Source organism: Coregonus lavaretus (assembly GCF_964263955.1).
Source record: "Coregonus lavaretus genome assembly, chromosome: 3".
NCBI classification, from domain to species: Eukaryota; Metazoa; Chordata; class Actinopteri; order Salmoniformes; family Salmonidae; genus Coregonus; species Coregonus lavaretus.
The window spans coordinates 47,964,795-47,986,472 of record NC_139990.1 but is presented as its reverse complement, the minus strand read 5'-3'; the positions used below and the strand labels follow the sequence as shown (position 1 = coordinate 47,986,472).

Here is a 21,678-nt window from a genome sequence, read left to right as displayed (position 1 = left end):
TTTAAGAAATGTATAATCTAATTTAGGCACTGACATGTGTAACCGGTGTGAAAGGGCCGTGGCTTTTGTGGAGCGATAGGTACCGATGCTTCGTGGGAGGCAGTTGTTGATGTGTTCATAGGATCCCTATTTCGAGCCCAGGTTGGGGTGAGGAGAGGGACGGAAGTAACACTGTTGCACATGCATGAGTAGTACAAAATAATGTTATGATGTAAGAAACATTTATAAATGAAGACTTTAATGATTTTTTGACATGTTCCTGGGATTTGTAGGATGTCACAGGATGCTATGTTTAAATTAGATCGAACAACATTTCAGTTGAATCTGTTGTCAACACAACTTGATCTGATAAACAGCAACTCTCTGTGTTCCAACAGTTGATCAGTCCATGTTTGTGTTTCAAGGAGAGAGACTAGAGAAAGGTTCCAACATGGAGGGGACACAGGGCCTCCTGGCCATCTTCACCATAGCAGCATTTTTTCTGGTCAACGGAGCACAAAAAACAGGTAAGCATGTTTGTCTCCTGACATCTGAATCAGTCCAGAATGCAGAACACAGTCCAGAATGGCATAAACAGAGAAGCGTTGAAGAAATACCACACAAATACAAAATTACGACCAACTTAGTTATAAGAAATGTGTTTTTAAAAAAGCACTGTATAAATAATATTTGATTAATCGATTGATTGATTGATTGATTAATTGCATTCATTGCATTCTTGTGGTTTAGACATGTGTAAGAAATTCCATTGGCTGACGACTGTTCTCTTCCTCTCCCAGTCTGCAAGGAAGAGGCCGTGGCAGACATCGTCTTCCTGGTGGACGGCTCATGGAGCGTCGGCTCAGAGAACTTCAAGCAGATCCGCCAGTTTTTGTACACGCTGGTCAACAGCTTTGACGTGGCACCCGACCAGGTGCGCATCGGTCTGGTCCAGTACAGCAACACGGCGCGCACCGAGTTCCTCCTTAACACCTTCCAGGACAAACAGGACATACTGCAGTACATCAACAACCTGCCTTATATGGGCGGTGAAACCAAGACGGGCCTGGGCCTGGACTTCCTGCTGAACGAGCTCTTTGTTGACCGAGCCGGGAGCCGAGTGAACGAGAACGTGCCCCAGATCGCTGTGGTGATCACTGACGGCAAATCGCTGGACAAAGTGGGGCTGCATGCCCTTAAGCTGAAGAAGCGGGGCGTCACACTGTACGCCATCGGGATCAAAGAAGCAGACGAAGATCAGCTGAAGGAGATCGCCACTACGCCTCACGACCAGCACGTGTACAGCGTGTCTGACTTTGCCGCGCTGCAGGGGATCTCCCAGATCCTCGCCCAGATGCTGTGTACTACCATAGATGAGGCAAAGAGACCGATCTCCCAAGTGGTCCAAGGTACTATAACAGTGTATTCATTGTTTCCATTTGAAAAATATTATTTATAAATAAATGACATGAAGTATTCTTTTCCTTCGTCTCCAGAGTGCCGCAGCGCCACAGTGGCTGACATTGTGTTCCTTGTGGATGGCTCCACCAGCATCAGCCCTACAAATTTCCAGTTGGTTCGGAGGTTTCTCCACAGCTTCATCGAGGGGCTGGATATCGGAGCGGACAAGGTTCGCGTAGGACTGGCCCAGTTCAGTAACGAGATCCAGAAGCAATTCCATTTGGGTGAACATACGGACAAAAGGGCCCTACTGGAACAAGTGGACAGGCTTCCACAGCTCGGGGGAGGCACAGCCACCGGCAAAGCCATTACCGTCCTTCTGGAAGAGTTTTTCACCACGGCCAAAGGGAGCCGCGCTGATCAGAGGGTGCCTCAGATTGCTGTGGTGCTCACTGACGGGGAGTCTGAGGACGACGTAGTGCTGCCAGCCAAGGCACTAAGGCAGCATGGGGTCATTGTGTTTGCTATTGGAGTGGGGGCAGCCAACATCAACGAGCTGAAGGCAATCGCTAACAGGCCCCACCAGCATTTCCTGGTCAGCATTGAACGTTTCCAGGCCCTACAGACACTTTCTCAGGGTCTGCTGCAGACTGTCTGTGTCTTCATGGAGAACCAGAGGATGGGTAAGATACTTTTATAAGGTAACATACTGTATGTTGTAACAAATGGTGAATCTTGGACTTGCAAAGTGTCTAATCCAAGTGACTTGCTATAGTTGTACCATGGGATACCATTCTAAGCAAAAGTATGCAACCTTGAGAGGCAGACATTGTCTACTGCCACTTGTGCCAACATTAAAGTCAATATTAAAAGGACCACTTCTAAAAATGACAATTAAATATGGCATACATTCACACTGCTGTCATAACAATTATTATTTCCTTTATTTTAATATGTTTTCAGCTCTGATCCCAAAGTTTTCTGACATCTTCTTCCTGGTGGACAGCAATATGACGCAGGCAGACTTCCAGCAGGTCAGAACCCTTCTGATGCGATTGGTCAACCAACTCAACCCGAGCAGTAAAACCATGCGCCTGGGTCTGGCCCAGTTTGCCCAGGACACAAAGGTGGAGTTCTTACTGAGCTCCCACAACACCAAGGAAGAGTACGTGGCGGCGCTCAAGAAATTCAGGCTGCCGCTGCGCCCCAACAGGTCTCGTCACCTGGGTGATGCCCTGGAATACGCCCGCGCACACTTCTTCACCACAGCGTCTGGTGGCCGTAACGAACAAGGCTACCGGCAGTTTCTAGTCACAGTGACAGGGGGGGATTCAAAGGATAACGTGATGAAGGTGGCACGTACTATTAAATCTGAAGGGACAACCATTGTGTCCATCGGGTTGGGTGAATCTACACTTCCAGAGCTAAAAGTAATGGCCACCTCGCCATTCTTTTACCAGACTACACCCATCGCCTCTGTGCTAAAGACTGTCTTTGAGACTGAAGAGGAGGTGGTCACTGTGACTGATGGTAAGGGCATTTCATTTGGAGATTTGTGGTGAATTAAGTGAATATCTGATCTCCTGTGAAATAATTGCTAATTATGCATAAAGGATAAGAGATTGCTGTTGACTAACAATTTCCTCTCTATTGCAGATTGCAGTGAAGCTTCGCTGGCTGACATTGTGTTTATAGTTGATGAGTCTTCGAGCATTGGAAATGCAAACTTCCAGCTGGTTCGTGGATTCATCCACAAGATAGTGGACGGCCTGGAAATTAATTTCAACAGGGTGAGGGTGGGCATCGTCCTCTACAGCAACAAGGCCTCGGCTCAGGTCTACCTCAACTCCTTCCAAGAAAAAAGTAATATCCTTCAGTACATCAAGATCCTGCCCTACCGTCGCGGTCTCAAGTACACTGGCGAGGCCCTGGAGTATGCCAGGGAGAAGATGTTTATCAAGGAGAGGGGCAGCCGGATAGAACAGGGGGTGCAGCAGGTGGCGATTGTCATCACAGACGGAAAGTCCCAGGACAATGTAACTTCTCATGCCGCTGCACTACGCCGAGCTGGCGTCACTGTCTACGCAGTGGGGATCAAGGATGCTGACGAGAACGAGCTGAGACAGATCGCTTCAGATCCCCCTAACAAGCACGTATTAAATGTGGACAGCTTTGCCAAGCTCAAGACCCTGGAGAAGAGCCTAAAGAGGAGTGTGTGCTACAACATCCTCAAAAAAGTAGTCAAAGATAATGCAAGGACATACACTGCCAAGCAAAGTGAGATCAAAATGACTCCACCATGCTTCTTGTTGTTTAATTTGTAGAGGAATGTTGATAAAGATGCGGTGTACGAAATGACACCAGTGTTTTCTTTTCTCTTTTGATTCTAGGCTGTTTGCAGACAGATGAAGCAGACATCTTCTTCCTGATCGACCAATCTGGGAGTATTGAAGTTCAAGACTTTGCTGACATGAAGACGTTTATTAACGAATTCATACCCACATTCCACATCGGGCCGCATCATGTCCGCGTGGGTGTGGTAAAGTTCTCTGATAAACCAGATCTTGAGTTTGACTTGACAACCTACCCTGACCAACTTTCAGTGAAGAATGCAGTGAATGGTATCAACCAACTTGGAGGCTGGACAAGGACCGGATTAGCGCTGACCTCTATGGGTCCCTACTTTGATCGGGCTAAGTCCACCCGTAGTCACAAGGTTCGCGAGTACCTCATTGTCATCACGGACGGGGAGTCTCAAGACAACGTGAAGGATCAAGCAGCAAAGCTGAGGGCGCAGGGCATCACCATTTATGCCATTGGGGTGAATCAAGCCAACGATACACAGCTGCTGGAGATTGCTGGCAGCCAAGAGAAGAAGTTCTTTGTCAACAACTTTGACGCTCTGAAACCAATAAAAAATGACATCATCACAGATATCTGCTCCCCTGATGGTAAGGCAATCTCTAATGTTTTTAAGTGTTGCATCTCATTTATTTTCTGATTTCAGTAAAAATATGAAAAACCTTGTCTCTTGCCAGGGATTGATTATGAGCAACAGCTAAATTAATATTTGTTCTCTTTTCACAGCTTGCAAGGACATGCAGGGGGACGTCCTCTTCTTGATCGACAGCTCAGGGAGCATCAACAACGAAGACTTCCAGAAGATGAAGCTCTTCATGCAATCCATCATCAACAAATCTGTGATAGGCCTGGATAAAGTGCGTGTGGGCATCATACAGTTCAGCATCAGCCAACAAGTGATCTTCCCTCTCAACGAGCACAACAATAAGGAAGGCATGTTGCAGGGTGTACAAACAATGCAACAGTTAGGCGGGGGCACACACACCGGCGAAGCCCTGTCCTACACCTCGCAGTTCTTTGACCCACCGAAAGGGGGGCGCACTAACGTGAAGCAGTTCCTGATTATCGTAACCGATGGTGAGGCGCAGGATGAGGTAAAGGCTCCTGCCAAGAAACTTCAAGACAAGGGTGTGATCATCTACGCCATTGGGGTGATCAATGCCAACAATACACAGCTGCTGGAGATCAGTGGCGCACAGGAGAGAGTCTACTCCGAGAGGGACTTTGATGCACTCAAGGCTTTGGAGAGCCAACTGGCATTGGCAATCTGTGATCCGGTGAGAGGTGAGTGCCACTTGGTTCACGGAACATTACTTAAAAGCAGCAATGTGTTCGCATTTCTTAGATTTTGACATTGATCTTTTCCTCCATCTCTTCTTCTCTTCCACCAGAGTGTGTGAGGACGGAGATCGCGGACATTATTTTCTTGGTGGACCGCTCCACCAGCATCAGCACAGAGAATTTTGCCATCATGAAAAACTTCATGATGTCCGTGGTCAATGAAACCTCTGTTGGGGAGAAGCAGACACGTTATGGTCTGATTGTCTTTTCAGATGACCCCAAATCTATATTCACGCTCAACGAATACAAATCTAAGAGAGATGTCAATAGTGCCATCACAAAGCTTATAGAGCCCAGTGGAGACACCTACACTGGCAAGGCTCTCAAGTATTCCTTGGGTTATTTTGGTGCACAGTACGGCGGGCGAAAGGCCCTAAATGTCCCCCAGTGGCTGATGGTGATCACAGATGGTGAGGCTACTGACCCCAATGACCTAGCTGGGCCAGCCAAGGAGCTACGGGACAATGGGATCATAGTCTATAGCATCGGTGTGGTTGGAGCAAATAAACAAGAGCTTGATCTCATGGCAGGGGACACGAATAAGGTTTTCTTTGTGGATGACTTCCATAAACTAGACACACTGCACAAAAATATTTCCTTTGAATTCTGCCACACCAGCAAACCAGGTAAGGCAGAATGCAACTGTAAAAATATCTAAACTGAAAGCATAAAGCCTGTTGAAATTAGATGGTTCAATATGATCTGACGTCTTCTCTTCTCCTCTTAGTCTGTGAAAAAACGCAGGGGGATCTGGTTTTGTTGATTGACAGCTCAGGGAGCATCAGCACCACCGACTTCACTATCATGAAGAAGTTTGCCTCAGACCTTGTTTCCAGCTTCAACATTTTAGAGCAGTCGTTCCGGGTGGGAGTCGCCCAGTTCAGCAGTGATCCGCAAAAGGAGTTCTTCTTGAATGAGTATTACACAGAAGCAGAGGTGAACAACCAGATAAACAAGATGAGTCAGATTAGTTACACGACAAACATTGGAAAGGCCCTGGACTACGTCCGTACTGAGTACTTCCAACCAGCTAGAGGGAGCCGTATCAATGCCAAGGTCTCTCAGAACCTGGTTGTGATCACGGACGGACGTTCAGATGATGTTGTTGTGCATGCAGCAGAGGAACTCAGGGTCATGAACATTGAGGTGTTTGCCATCGGTATAGGGAAAGATCACAAACCTGTTGAGCTCGGGCAAATCACTCTCAATCCGAAAAGGGTCTTCTCTGTGCAGAACTCTGCCAGCCTGGACAAGATCAAGAAGAAGGTGGTGGATACTATATGCTCCTCCAGGGTACCAGAAAATCCAGCGGGTGAGTTAATAGTATGCCGGTTTTCTTTCCTTTCACTCCCTTCCTCTCTTTTCTCTATCTGTCTCTATCTGTCTCTATCTGTCTCTATCTGTCTCTCCTGGCTCAATGTAAAACCCTCATCAAAGAATGCTTATTAGTGTTTGAAAAAAAGGCTATTTTACATTGTCTCTCATATTATCCTTGAGTAAACCTAGCACATAAAACTTTTGGACTTGTTAAAGGGGTTCATTTGGATGACAAGTAATAATGAGTGTGTCTGTGTCCAATAGGCTGCACCATAGACATCGCCATGGGGTTCGATATTACACGCAGGGCCACCGCCCAGCGGCTCTTCGATGGCCAAGCCCAGCTACAGAACTTCCTGCCACAGATCATCCGCTATGTGTCCAGCCTGAAGGGCTTGTGCTGCGTGGCGGGAGACGGTCCCATTCAGACTAACATTGGCTTCCGTGTGGTGGAGCAGAACGGAAAAGTTCTCTACGACTTCGCATTCGAGAAGTACGACGAGAAGATCGTGGAGAAGGTTATGGCCCTGCAGACCTCCCAGACGACATACTTCAACTCCTTCCTCCTGCGCTCCTTCCGGGATAAGTTCCAGAATTCCAATGCTGGTGTGAAGGTGGGCCCAAACACTACATGTCTCCTGTGTGGTTGATCCCAGGCTCCAAAAGTTAATTTCTTAATATCTTTTGTTGGTTATATCACATTGTAATAACAATGTCACAACAACTTTGTCCTTTAGGTGCTGGTGATCTTCTCAGACGGACTCGATGATGATGTGATGAAACTTGAACAAGAGTCGGAACTTCTCCGCACTAAAGGTTAAAGAACCAGGGGCAACCCACAGAAAGTGAAAAATGTAAGAAAATTCATGAGACGAAAATAACATTAAAATTTGTCTTCCATATCACATTTCAGGAAAAGGTATCAACGCCCTGCTTACAGTCGCCTTAGAAGGGGTCCAAAATGCCAACCTTCTTCAGATGGTGGAGTTTGGGCGAGGATTCGGCTACAAGCAGCCACTCAACATAGGCATGCACAATGTGGGAAACACCCTGTTGACACAAATAGTAAGTCATTCATCATTTTGTGACAACAGAATCAGAACAACCCTTTTAGTTGTGTCTCCCTGTGTTCTAGTAATACTGTATCTCACTTAGACTGGCTAAGACTCTTTGGGCTGACATGTAAGTCCTTTATGTCTCTATCTACAGTAATTCCATTTCCTGTCATATCCCCAGCCTTAGGGATAGAAAAGTATTTCTGATATGTCTGAGTATTTTGGGTCATACTGTACAATGACAAATGTTTGGTTAAGAAAAGGGGATTATGTGATGTTGTTGAAGGATGTCAGGATGTCAGGATGTCAGAAATGACAGAAAGGAATTGTGTTCCTGTTTCGGCATGTCAGGTTGGAAGTATCAAAACTAGAACTCTGGGATCATGGGAAATGGGACATAGAACACCATGAAATAGAGTCGTCACTTAGCAACAGGAGCCACTGGAGACAAGCAAAACAGAGCAGTGACATTAGTGGTTGTTTTTAGATTGGCTTTTGAGATGAGTGCCTCCAAAGGTGTCTCCAATTATGAGGGTATGTCAACAAATGACATATTGGATTTCATAACACGTCTCATTCTCTCTCTTTCTCTCCCCCTCTTTCTGCCCCCAGGACACAGTGGCTGAGAGGGAGTGCTGTAATGTGATGTGTAAGTGCACCGGACATGAAGGTATCCCTGGCAACAGAGGAGGCCCAGGCACAAAGGTGAGGCCCTCTGAGCCTTCTTTAAAAAATGATACAGTGTTTTAGATGTGTCGTGACACAGTAAGTGAACACTGTTGATATACTGTAAAGAAGATGTGGGTGTATGTACTTCCTCAGTACTCCCTTTGCCAGTTTCAGTTTCCTTATTTGCTCTTCGTTTCTCTCCTAACAGAGTCAGCCAGGACCGAAAGGACACCCTGGCTTCCCTGGCGAGGAGGGGGGAATTGTAAGTGTGTGTTTTCAGGGAGGGAAGAATAATTGTCAGTGTGTTATTCAGACATCTGACAAATCAAAACATATGAGTTGTGGATGGTGGGCAAGGTCTACATGTCAGTTTAATAACATGTGACCTTTGACCTTTAAACCAATGACCCTTGTCCTCGCTCTCTGATTCCCCACAGGGCGAGAGAGGTCCACCAGGTCCCACTGGCCCACAGGGACAACAGGGCTGTCCTGGGAGGAGAGGCCTCAAGGTGAGCAGATGGACTACTGACCAACTAAAAATCTATGTTTATAGACCATCAAGTCTGGAATGTTTCCCATTAGATGTCTTCCCAACATCTGCTTTTAGATCACAGATTACCATGACCCGGGGGCAGTTACCTGTCCAAGATAATCCCATCTAATCTGAACCATAACACGGGGCAGTTACCTGTCTAAAATAATCCCACCTAATCTGATCTCTGTACCATGACACAGGGCAGTTACCTGTCTAAAATAATCCCATCTAATCTGATCTCTGAACCATGACACGGGGCAGTTACTTGTCTAAAATAATCCCATCTAATCTGATCTCTGAACCATGACACAGGGCAGTTACCTGTCCAAGACAATCCCATCTAATCTGATCTCTGAACCATGACATGGGGCAGCTACCTGTCCAAGATAATCCCATCTAATTTGATCTCTGAACCATGACACAGGGCAGTTACCTGTCCAAGATAATTCCATCTAATCGGATCTCTGAACCATGACGCGGGGCAGTTACATATCTAAAATAATACCATCTAATCTGATCTCTGAACCATGATGCGGGGGAGTTACCTGTCTAAAATAATCCCATCTAATCTGATCTCTGACTCTGCTTTTTTACAGGGCTCAAGAGGCTACAGAGGGAACAGGGTAAGTGTATGAGGCTGTTGATACCACATTCACACAGCTAAATGTAGTGTACAGTATAAACCTTTCTAGCTGCAGTTTACTAGGTATTTTGTCTTTACCGATGGAAAACCAGGTTCACCATGGTGCTTTTTTTTCATTGTGTGGATGTAAGTGTTTGCTGTTGCTGAGTGTGTTCTGAATCAGTGTGCACATTACCATGGCAGGGTGATGATGGAGACAATGGTCTTGATGGGGTTGATGGTGAACAGGGTCTGATTGGAACAGCTGGAGCTGCAGGAGAGAGAGGAAACCCAGGAAGCCCAGTAAACACATCCTCTCATATATTTCACCAATATACTACTCCTATGTCACCAATATACTGCTCCTATGTCACTGATATACTACTCCTATGTCACCAATATACTACTCCTACGTCACTGATATACTACTCCTATGTCACCAATATACTACTCCTATGTCACTGATATACTACTCCTATGTCACCAATATACTACTCCTATGTCACCAATATACTACTCCTATGTCACCAATATACTACTCCTATGTCACCAATATACTGCTCCTATGTCAGCAACATACTACTCCTATGTCATTAATATCATTCTCCTATGTCACCAATATCCTACTCTTCCTCGATTCTCTTCTCTAATGTCTAACCTTTTGATGGTGGGTTCTCTTGTAGGGCAACAGCGGCCTCATAGGAGAGCCAGGAGTGAAGGGGCAGCGTGGACTTAGAGGTGACCCTGTAAGTTACATAAAACATGGACCCCATTTAACAGTGCAAATCATTTAAGATGGTTTAGGGCCTAGAGCCTGCTTGTTTTAAATGTTTCCTTTCAATGAAGACCTCGACAACCAGGTGAGGGGAGTTTGTTTTACAAATCAGTGACCTTAATTCATCAATCAAATACAAGGGAGGAGCGAAAACCCGCAGATAGACACTCGGAATGAGTTTGGAATGAGTTTGGAATGAGTTTGGAATGAGTTTGCCACATGTGGTTTAGACTAACGAATGCAGTGTTTCTATATCTTGTTTTCTAACTGCTACTTAAGGTTAGTCTCTGGTCTTTTAGGGAGACTCTGGCGTGGACAGCATTGTCGCGGGTCCCAAAGGAGGAAGGGGAAACACAGGGTTACCGGTATGTAGCATGTAGTTGGTATGTAGCATGTAGTTGGTATGTAGCATGTAGTTGGCCACTGTCAATGTACTGATCTAAGAATCAGAATCACTTATTCACCAAGTTCATTTGCATGTACCAGATCAGTTTAACTGTCTCTTTCTAGTGAGTAAAGCAGGATTATTCACTTACCGTCCCGGAGGGTGATAACACTGCTGTTATTCACATCCTCTCTCTCCCTCAAACACACTCCCTTTCTCTCTCGTCTTCCATTCCACACTGACAGGGAGACCCAGGAGAAGAGGGCCGTCGAGCAGAAAGTGGAATCGTCGGAAACCCAGTGAGCCATGTTTCATTTCTGCTAAGCTGTCCTTGTCCTGTTACACTGATGTTGTCTCACATTTTTGGTCAATTGTCACATGATGATTATGTCCCATCTTCTGCTTTGTAGGGCCCTCAAGGAAGAAGAGGTCTACCTGGTCCAAAGGTACAGTAGGCAGCATTATCAACAAAGCTACTTCATGAATAACAGTCCCTAGGATTACTATCTATCTATATTTATGTCCCCATTTGTATGTTCTTTGTGTGTGTGTGTGTGTGTCCAGGGAACACCAGGTGATCCAGGAGATGTAGGACTCCCAGGAATTCCTGGCCCTTCTGGACCACAGGTAAGTAATATATACCCATTCCCCTCATCCACAACTCCACAGTAATACTACTACTGATGCACTTCTGTAGCGTTTGAAACTGTCCTCCCAGTATCACAGATACAGTTGCTGAACATGTTACACTCCTGTGTGCATAGGGTATAAGAGGAGACTTGGGCCAGCCCGGACCCAGGGGCCTGCAGGGTTTACCTGGACCTCAGGTCAGTTTTCCTACCGTTCTACTTCCATTCCATCTGACCACATTGAAGATGCCTTATATGTAGATCCTACTGTTATGCGATCTTGACATGTAATGATGGTGTATGAATGGCTTTTCCCTCAGGGGACACCTGGAACTATTGGTGGTAAAGGATCCATAGGAAGGCGAGGGATGAATGGACAGAAGGTGCGTTGCCTTTGACCTTTGTAAATACAGTTTACAATACAAAACATTAGCCATCTTGGTAGGACAATTTGTTACCAGAGCTGCAGTGCAACTGAAACTTACTATATATAGACACAAAAGAAGTATACATAAAAAAATGCCTGTAAAATAATGTTTTATAGCCCTTCTTCCAACCCAATGCTGTGTGGTTTCCTCACAGGGCCAACCTGGGGACCCAGGAGACAAAGGAGCCCTTGGAACACTTGGGCCCAGAGGGATGCCGGTAAGGTGTTGCCTTGTCATTACACACTTTACCTGCACGCACACATACACGCATATACACACTGTAAGACTGTGGTGTGTTTGTAAGGTCATGTAAGAATGGGACGTGATGGTGTGTTTCCTTTGATAAAGGGTCTTGATGGCAGTGATGGTCATGGACCTCCCGGACCCCAGGGAATGAAGGTAAGGTACACTTACTCAGTACTCAGATCAACAGCAGCTGTCCGTAGACATAATAGTAGTTGATGAGTGCATTGTTTCCACTTTGGAGCAATTGGAAAAGTTTGTAAATGTACTTTGTAGATTATAAAATAAAATGTATATTTTCATCCAAATGAAGGTCGACTGACCGAAAGCTCAGCTACATGAAATACATTTGCATCTGACTGGAAGTCTGCAGAGACTTTTTCCTATTTCTCTAGTTTTTCCTTTTTCCTCCAGCACCTTCACTAATCAGATCTGGTTCTGAGGTAGATTCTGCCTATTGTCTTTTCATCCAAATGAAAGGATTTTAATATACAGTAGATTTGTATTACAGACATGTTTGATGGACACTAATAAATCATTCCTTGTGAATTGTGTTTACTTTAAAGGGAGAGCCTGGTTTCCATGGTTACCCTGGATTACAGGTCAGTTATTGATTTAAAATCTCCACTTTCAGAATGAATAAGAGAACCAGGCTGGAATTCAGTCATGACACATTGCATTCTGAAGCTCACAAAAAGTAAACAACACCTTTTTTCCTGTTTGTCGTCTTCAGGGTGAAAATGGTGATTTTGGAGTCAAAGGAGGTCCAGGCACCAAAGGAAATCAAGGCAGAGTGGTGAGACTCACACTATTGCTAGAAGACCCAAGAGCACCCTGTTTCACATGCTTTGCTGCAATTGTTCAGCCAATATGGCTACGTTTTTAGTGCCCAGAACAGTCACACTTTATTTGGATAGTCCCAGTGTACAAAACATTAAGGACACCTGCTCTTTCCATGACATAGACTGACCAGGTGAATCCAGGTGAAAGCTATGATCCCTTATTGATGTCACTTGTTAAATCACCTTCAAATCAGTGTAGATGAAGGGGAGGAGAATTGAGGGTGTTCTAATGGCAAAATAGTGGGGGTGCAACTCAATATTAGCAAGGTGTCCTTAATGTTTTGTACACTCAGTGTAGATGCTCTACAGATGGTCATACTATCAACAAACTATATGTTGATAAGCAACTGCTTGCTAAGGTTACAGTTAGGATAAGGGTAAGGTTTAGAATAAGGGTTAGGGTAAGGGTTAAGGCTAGGGTTAGTGGATAGTTAGTTGATTTGTTGTTGACAGTTATTGAATATCTACAAACCATCTACAAACTACCTTCTTGGGACTAACCAAATAAAGTATCACCCCCAGAACTGTATATACTCACACATATGCACTCTTTGACCCAAGAATAGAGATTCTAACACCACTGCTTAGATTCTGAGGGGTTGTACTTTTTCACTTGGGCCACAGGGACTTGTACAGTGAGGGAAAAAAGTATTTGATCCCCTGCTGATTTTGTACGTTTGCCCACTGACAAAGACATGATCAGTCTATAATTTTAATGGTAGGTTTATTTGAACAGTGAGAGACAGAATAACAAAACAAAATCCAGAAACATGTATGTCAAAAACGTTATAAATTGATTTGCATTTTAATGAGGGAAATAAGTATTTGACCCCTCTGCAAAACATGACTTAGTACTTGGTGGCAAAACCCTTGTTGGCAATCACAGAGGTCAGACGTTTCTTGTAGTTGGCCACCAGGTTTGCACACATCTCAGGAGGGATTTTGTTCCACTCCTCCTTGCAGATCTTCTCCAAGTCATTAAGGTTTCAAGCCTGACGTTTGGCAACTCGAACCTTCAGCTCCCTCCACAGATTTTCTATGGGATTAAGGTCTGGAGACTGGCTAGGCCACTCCAGGACCTTAATGTGCTTCTTCTTGAGCCACTCCTTTGTTGCCTTGGCCGTGTGTGTTGGGTCATTGTCATGCTGGAATACCCATCCACGGCCCATTTTCAATGCCCTGACTGAGGGAAGGAGGTTCTCACCCAAGATTTGACGGTACATGGCCCCGTCCATCGTCCCTTTGATGCGGTGAAGTTGTCCTGTCCCCTTAGCAGAAAAACACCCCCAAAGCATACTGTTTCCACCTCCATGTTTGACGGTGGGGATGGTGTTCTTGGGGTCATAGGCAGCATTCCTCCCCCTCCAAGCACGGCGAGTTGAGTTGATGCCAAAGAGCTCGATTTTGGTCTCATCTGACCACAACAGTTTCACCCAGTTCTCCTCTGAATCATTCAGATGTTCATTGGAAAACTTCAGACGGGCCTGTATATGTGCTTTCTTGAGCAGGGGGACCTTGCGGGCGCTGGAGGATTTCAGTCCTTCACGGCGTAGTGTGTTACCAATAGTTTTCTTGGTGACTATGGTCCCAGCTGCCTTGAGATCATTGACAAGATCCTCCCGTGTAGTTCTGGGCTGATTCCTCACCGTTCTCATGATCATTGCAACTCCACGAGGTGAGATATTGCATGGAGCCCCAGGCCGAGGGAGATTGACAGTTCTTTTGTGTTTCTTCCATTTGCGAATAATCGCACCAACTGTTGTCACCTTCTCACCAAGCTGCTTGGCGATGGTCTTGTAGCCCATTGTGGTCCTCTGTAGCTCAGCTGGTAGAGCACGGTGCTTGTAACGCCAAGGTAGTGGGTTCGATCCCCGGGACCACCCATACACAAAAATGTATGCATGCATGACTGTAAGTCGCTTTGGATAAAAGCGTCTGCTAAATGGCATATTATTATTATTATTCCAGTCTTGTGTAGGTCTCCAATCTTGTCCCTGACATCCTTGGAGAGCTCTTTGGTCTTGGTCATGGTGGAGAGTTTGGAATCTGATTGATTGATTGCTTCTGTGGACAGGTGTCTTTTATACAGGTAACAAGCTGAGATTAGGAGCACTCCCTTTAAGAGTGTGCTCCTAATCTCAGCTCGTTACCTGTATAAAAGACACCTGGGAGCCAGAAATCTTTCTGATTGAGAGGGGGTCAAATACTTATTTCCCTCATTAAAATGCAAATCAATTTATAACATTTTTGACATGCGTTTTTCTGGATATTTTGTTGTTATTCTGTCTCTCACTGTTCAAATAAACCTACCATTAAAATTATAGACTGATCATTTCTTTGTCAGTGGGCAAACATACAAAATCAGCAGGGGATTTTTTCGCTCACTGTATGTGTTGAAATGTATAAAACTTCTGTTAAAATGTTACGATGTGATTGAACCAGGGGAACTCGGGCAGATCGGGTGAGTCAGGAGACCCCGGATCCATTGGACCACCTGGACACACTGTTAGTATATCATTTGCGTTTTTTGATCTTTAAAAAGCACTTTACAAATCCCATGTATTCATTTTATTATTATTATTATTATTATTATTTGTTTCAAATGAATAATAATAGTAGTTCTAGTATTGGTTGTTTTTCCAGTAAAAGTATTGGTAAAATATTCACTGTTTACATGTGGATTTATGACTAACTCTCTATTTCTATCTAGGGCCCTAGAGGCAGACCAGGAGAGAGAGCGATGTCTGTATGTGCATTCTGTCTGATCCTTGTTCCAATTTAACTATATATTTTTTATATAGAGAATCTTGAGAGCTATTTAACATGTTATTTTATTTGTCTCCCTAGGAATGCCAGCTGACTACCTATATCCGTGACAACTGTGGTAAGCCCTTGGTATTCCTACTCTATATTTTTTGTAAGAAAAAGATCAGCTGTGTCAATTGCATTATTGCTGCTAAGGTCATGTTTTCATAAGCAAAGATGAATTCATTGCTAATTTAGTCTCTAAACTATGATGTTTTTCTCCCCCAAACAGCATGCTCTCAAGGTATGTCTCCATTAACCCTTTATCGTCCAAGTAAATGTATATACCTGACTTATTGCACATTGACTGTAGATTCTGGTGTAATCAAACCAGAACTCTTGGCAAAGTGATGTTATGAATGGTTGTCATTCAACATAGTTGTTTTTCATCTCCCTACCATTGCCCCCCTCTCCCTACCATTGGCCCCCTCACCTCCTCTCTCTGTCCCTCTCTCCCCTTATCTCCCCTTCTCTCTCTCTGTACCTCTCTCTCTCCCTCCCTTTCCCTCTCTCACCCAGGCCAGGCAGCATGCCCAGCCTACCCCACAGAGCTGGTCTTTGCTCTGGATATGTCACAGGATGTGCAGCCTGCCGCGTTCGAGAGGATGCGCTCAGCTCTCCTCTCCCTATTGGACGACGTTGCCATCGCCGAGAGCAACTGCCCGACGGGTGCACGTGTTGCCGTGGTATCCTACAGTGCCAACACCAAGTACATGATCCGATTCCAGGACTACCAACACAAGCGGGAGTTGTTGGAGGCCATCCGAAACATCGCACTGGAACGAACGTCCAACCGGCGCCATCTTGGGGCGGCCATGCGCTTCGTGGGGCGCCATGTCTTCAAGCGCATCCGTAAAGCGTTGACGATGAGGAAGGTGGCCGTGTTCTTCACCAACGGGCCCTCTGTGGACAGTGCTGCCATCGTTACGGCCGCCATGGAGTTCAAGGCCCTGAACATCGCTCCTGCTGTCATCGCCATGAGGAACGCCCCCGATGTTCAACGGGCTTTTGAGGTACAATTACAAACAGATGCTTTCTGGGAAGGGGTAGTAAACAGGGGCAGTAGAAAGGTTGGTGGATTGAAATGCAGCCCATATGTGTTTTTGTTTTGTTGTGGCGCAGGCTGATGACACGGGCAGCTTCATCCTTGTTCGGCTGGTGGATAGGTCACAGGACCAAAATGCTGTGCTGACAAGAATCAAAGATTGCGTCATCTGCTACGGTAAGCACACAGGGACAAAATATTTCCCTTTGAATTACTTTATTCCAGCAGTTGAAGCGCAGAAACTTTAGTCTTATTTGGTGACAATGTATGTCTTGCTCTTATGGTTAATTCTGCTGTAGAACCAATGTTCCCCTTGGGCATAAATAATACAGTTTTCTACTACTACTACTACTACTACTACTACTACTACTACTACTACTACTACTACTACTACTACTATCTCTAAGCTCTGGTTCTGTGTGTCCATCAGACCACTGTAAACCAGCCCAGGAGTGTGACTTTACTGATGCTCAGCTGCCCCTGGTGGTGGATATGGACCTGACCATGGTGGTGGACGGTTCAAGGGAGATCCGGGCCGACCAGTACGCTGGTGTCCAGGAGCTTCTGGGCTCAGTGGTGAAGCAGGTAGCCTGGAGCCCCAAACCCGGCGTCGCTGACGGCCGTGCCAGGGTAGCACTTCTCCAGACCAGTGGCTCTCTGCTCCCCCAGACTTCCCTGACCCAGGCCGTCAAGGTAGAGTTTGACCTGCAGAAGTATCACCACCACATCGGTCTAGAGACACACCTGAGGAACATGCAGCAGCAGGGAGGAGTGTCGTCTCTGGGGCAGACCCTGGAGTACGCTCTGACCGAGGTGTTCCTCAAGGCCACCAGGCCCAGGAAGAGTAGAGTGGTGCTGGCTGTGGTGGGGGCCGAGACGGCCTACTGGGACCAGGCCAAGCTGGCCTACATTTCCCAGAAGGCCAAGTGTAAGGGCATTTCCCTGTTTGTGATCACGGTGGGCAACCTTTACAACAGCACCCAGGTGGAGGAGTTGGCGAGCACGCCGTCAGAGCAGCACCTGCTCCATCTGTGGCACGTGAAGGAGTGGGAGAGAGGCTACGCACAGCGCTTCTTCAGAGCCTTCCTCGGGGTCCTCAGCAGTAAGGAACACTAACATGCTTCTTCATCTGGTTGTCTCTTGAGGGAGAGATAATTATGCCAGAACAGATCATACATTTGAACATGTGTTCTGATCAATGAGTTGTTGTTGTGTGTGCTACCGTGTGTCCTAATGCTCTCACTCCTCCCACACTATTTCAGAGGGAATGAACAGCTACCCTCCTGCCCATCTCAAACTGAAGTGTGAGCTGATGGTGGGACAGGAACACGGACAGGAACACGGACAGGGACAGGAACAGGGACACGGACAGGGACACGGACACGGACACGGACACGGACACGGACACGGACACGGACAAGGACAGGAACACGGACAGGGACACGGACAGGAACACGGACAGGGACACGGACACGGACACGGACAAGGACAAGGACAGGAACACGGACAGGGACACGGACAGGAACACGGACAGGGACACGGACACGGACACGGACAGGGACATGGAAAGGGACACGGACAGGGACAAGGACAGGCAGAGTGGGAGGTGGGGACAGAGGAAGAGGAGGAGGACAAGGATACAAAGCAGGGGGAGTTCCTGGAGCACACAGGTGTATTTCAGACTCAGACAGCTCTTGACCAGGTTGACCTTATACATGCCTTCTCCAGGGGAGATGGAGCCACTTCACCCCCCCGGCCACAGCCAAACTCAAATGGTAATCAGTAACCCCACAGTTATATCATAACTTATATTTCTCTCTCCCTCACGTGTCCCCTCGTATCCCACTGCGTGAGTAGTCTCAGTTTGCGACCGCGTGCTGCATGTCTTCCTTCCTCGTTTACAAACCCGCTTGTTCTGCTTTCAGCTCACTGTAAGTTGGATGTCGATAGTGGCACCAACTGCGGGGACTATGCCCAGTGATGGCACTTTAACAAAGCTCGGTGCATGCTCACCCTTCTGGTACAGCGGTTGCGACGGTAACGCCAACCGTTTTAGCACGGAAAACGAATGCTTCGAGACATGTGGCACTTACAGTAAGTCACCCCAGCCCTCTACTGCTACCACCTCTACTGAACATCATGTGGATATCATAGATATAAAGGTCTGTTAGGCACAACCTGAATTACAAAGGCTGTTGTACTGTTGGTCAAATGCTGAAGTACATAATGCATGCTGCATGAGAAGAGGACACTAGTTCTATTTGCATTCTCAAATCAGGATGCTTTCAGTCAAGATAATTCTAATGAGCTGAACCCCTAACATCAGTGACTGTAATAAACCTTGTTTAAGCAGTATGGCAATTACAGAAATTAAATGACAAAGGTTTGATGCCATTTTTTTCAGTTGTCATGTTGTTTCTTGCTGTCGTGTCAGCTGCGAGCTCATCATTCACAGCACTACACCAGAGATTTATAATGTTCTGTGTTCACAGATCACGCATCCCTCCTGAGGACAGAGGAAAGTACAGTTCTTAACCAGGGTAAGGACCACATCTCTCTCTAATTTTGTATGCAATAATAAATGTGAATAGACAGCAGGCTCGGGTCTGTACAATAGTGTAAAAGGCATGAGTCTCAACCTTTGGCTTTGTCCTCTCTCCTCTCTCTTTCCTCTCACCTCTCTCTTTCCTCTCACCTCTCTCTTTCCTCTCCCCTCTCTCTTTCCTCTCTCCCCTCTCTTTCCTTTCTCCTCTTTCACTGTTTTCTCCTGAATCCTCTCCTCTCTTTGTCCTCTCCCCTCTCTCTTTCCTCTCCCCTCTCTCTTTCCTCTCTCCTCTCTCTTTCCTCTCTCCCCTCTCTTTCATTTCTCCTCTTTCACTGTTTTCTCCTGAATCCTCTCCTCTCTTTGTCCTCTCCCCTCTCTCTTTCCTCTCCCCTCTCTCTTTTCTCTCTCCTCTCTCTTTCCTCTCTCTTTCCTCTCTCCTCTCTCTTTCCTCTCCCCTCTCTCTTTCCTCTCCCCTCTCTTTTTCCTCTCCCCTCTCTCTTTCTTCTCCCCTCTCTCTTTCCTCTCCCCTCTCTCTTTCCTCCCCTCTCTCTCTTTCCTCTCCCCTCTCTCTTTCCTCTCCCCTCTCTCTTTCCTCTCCCCTCTCTTTTTCCTCTTTCCTCTCTCTTTCCTCTCTCCTCTCTATTTCCTCTCCCCTCTCTCTTTCTTTTCTCCTCTTTCACTGTTTTCTCCTGAATCCTCTCCTCTCTTTGTCCTCTCCCCTCTCTCTTTCCTCTCCCCTCTCTCTTTCCTCTCCCCTCTCTTTTTCCTCTCCCCTCTCTCTTTCCTCTCCCCTCTCTTTTTCCTCTCTCCTCTCTCATTCCTCTCTCCTCTCTCTTCCCTCCCCCCTTTCTCTTTCATTTCCCCTCTCTCTTTCCTCTCCCCTCTCTCTTTCCTATCCCCCTCTCTTTCCTTCCCCCTCTCTCTTTTGGTTTCCCCTGAATCCTCTCCCATTTCTCTCCTTTGCCCCGTTACCTCTCCCTCCTCTTTCCCAGATGCATGTTTCCTCAAACCGGACGAGGGAGGTTGTCAGAACTACACTCTGAAGTGGTACTTTGACACGACACAGAGCGAGTGCTCCCGTTTCTGGTATGGCGGCTGTGGCGGCAACGGTAACCGCTTCGAGACGCAGGAGGCTTGCGAAGGCCTCTGTCTGAGGAGAAAGCATTAAAACGCACAACTTCACACATCTAAAACCCTGAATAGAGCTGAAGGTGTGAACATCAAAAACAGCACTGTCTGTATAAATAACTCTAGGCCTTATCTTTAGCATTTATTTGTTCTTCTTTTGGGTAAAAATGAATATTTTTCTATTTTATTAAAGTCTGTTCAAGCAGACCTAAGTAACAAATTTGACTCTCATGTAGGCATGAAACAAACATACATAAGGGCACTGATGCTTTTGTGAGAATGACCTTACAGCAATAAAACTACCTGTATGACCCCTTGGTGCTATTTTCCACCCTAATTTCACAGATCAACAGCTACCAAACCAACTCAAGCACCACTCCAGTCATAGCAAGTGTTCTTAATAATCCCACTATGAAAGGCAATGCACTGTTAACTTCTGGAGCTTGGATGTTTACCGTAGCTGTAAATTCAGGTTGTATGTCATCCGCTCAGTGTTTGTAAATAGGATTTGTTGCACTGTGTGTCTGTTTCCTCTAACTTTACCATTTGGTGCTAAGTGTTGAAAATAAAACTGCACAAATTCCTTAGCGGTCAGTTTATTTTTGATGCTCTTATGACCTTATTCTACTGATATAGATTCTGAATGGATACAGGGCCGGATTAAGAAATCATAACAATAGCCCAGGCCAATGAAGAGACACACAGATATGTACAATATTAGAAGGAAATACATGTGCATATACAGTACCAGTCAAAAGTTTGGACACAGCTACTCATTCAAGGGTTTTTCTTTATTTTTACTTCATTGTAGAATAATAGTGAAGACATCAAAACTATGAAATAACACATATGGAATCATGTAGTAACCAAAAAAGTGTTAAACAAATCAAAATATATTTTAGATTTTAGATTCTTCAAAGTAACCACCCTTTGCCATGGGCTACTCACAGTGGTGGCCGATGCACTCGTCGTCGTGGCAATAGCTTATCTCAAGATGAGCTACTTTTAAAAACAGTGCTGCTGTTCACAAAAAATTGGGAGTTGAGGAATGTATTTATATTTGTTCTACAGGCAGATTAGTCTTCTCTTTCAGCAGTATGTATTTGCTTTCCAAACTGTACGTTTTTCCCGCGATTGTATTTTTAAATCTGCAAAAGGAAAACCTACAGCAGCAACCAACCATAGAAATATATTCCATAGATGGCTGTTCCCATTCAAATCAGGACTGTCAGCCATTGCTAGTACCCATGAGTTTAACAGTCAAATTGCCAGGGTAAGAGGTTCCAAAACCCTTCTATGGATTATAAATCTATGGCCACAACGCAACAAGCTGTAACATATATTTGGCGCATATGCTGCCCAAGCTGTGGCCTTTCCGACTATAGGCATACCGGTAACTGCCTAAATAAAGGAAACACTTTGAGTAAAGGAGGTATACAAAGTATATTTTATGGTGTGGGGTGCAGTTTCCTGGCATGGTTTAGGTCCACTTGTAGAATCTATGCCAAGGCGCATTGAAGCTGTTCTGGCAGCTTGTGGTTGCCTAACACCCCTATTAGACACTTTATGTATG

At 45.7% G+C, this 21,678-nt stretch overlaps 1 protein-coding gene across 1 annotated transcript; it reads left to right on the top strand.

Moving 5' to 3' along the window:
* Nucleotides 1–430: 430 nt before the first annotated feature.
* On the top strand, nucleotides 431–20,688 carry LOC311112816 (collagen alpha-6(VI) chain-like; the record flags this gene model as incomplete). Its single annotated transcript, XM_084155952.1, has 39 exons — nucleotides 431–506; nucleotides 780–1,388; nucleotides 1,476–2,063; nucleotides 2,344–2,910; nucleotides 3,037–3,657; nucleotides 3,771–4,331; nucleotides 4,468–5,025; nucleotides 5,133–5,708; nucleotides 5,810–6,394; nucleotides 6,664–7,013; nucleotides 7,137–7,215; nucleotides 7,319–7,464; nucleotides 8,067–8,159; nucleotides 8,332–8,385; nucleotides 8,561–8,632; nucleotides 9,255–9,281; nucleotides 9,485–9,583; nucleotides 9,964–10,026; nucleotides 10,355–10,420; nucleotides 10,686–10,739; nucleotides 10,851–10,886; nucleotides 11,005–11,067; nucleotides 11,205–11,267; nucleotides 11,390–11,452; nucleotides 11,652–11,714; nucleotides 11,846–11,896; nucleotides 12,307–12,342; nucleotides 12,474–12,536; nucleotides 15,025–15,087; nucleotides 15,293–15,328; nucleotides 15,430–15,466; nucleotides 15,620–15,631; nucleotides 15,907–16,400; nucleotides 16,510–16,609; nucleotides 16,863–17,534; nucleotides 17,695–17,747; nucleotides 17,994–18,207; nucleotides 18,925–18,972; nucleotides 19,970–20,688. The coding sequence occupies 39 exons, from the start codon at nucleotides 431–433 to the stop codon at nucleotides 20,143–20,145; spliced, it is 8,187 nt and encodes a 2,728-aa protein (XP_084012078.1). The 3' UTR covers nucleotides 20,146–20,688.
* Between the last annotated feature and the right edge of the window lie 990 nt (nucleotides 20,689–21,678).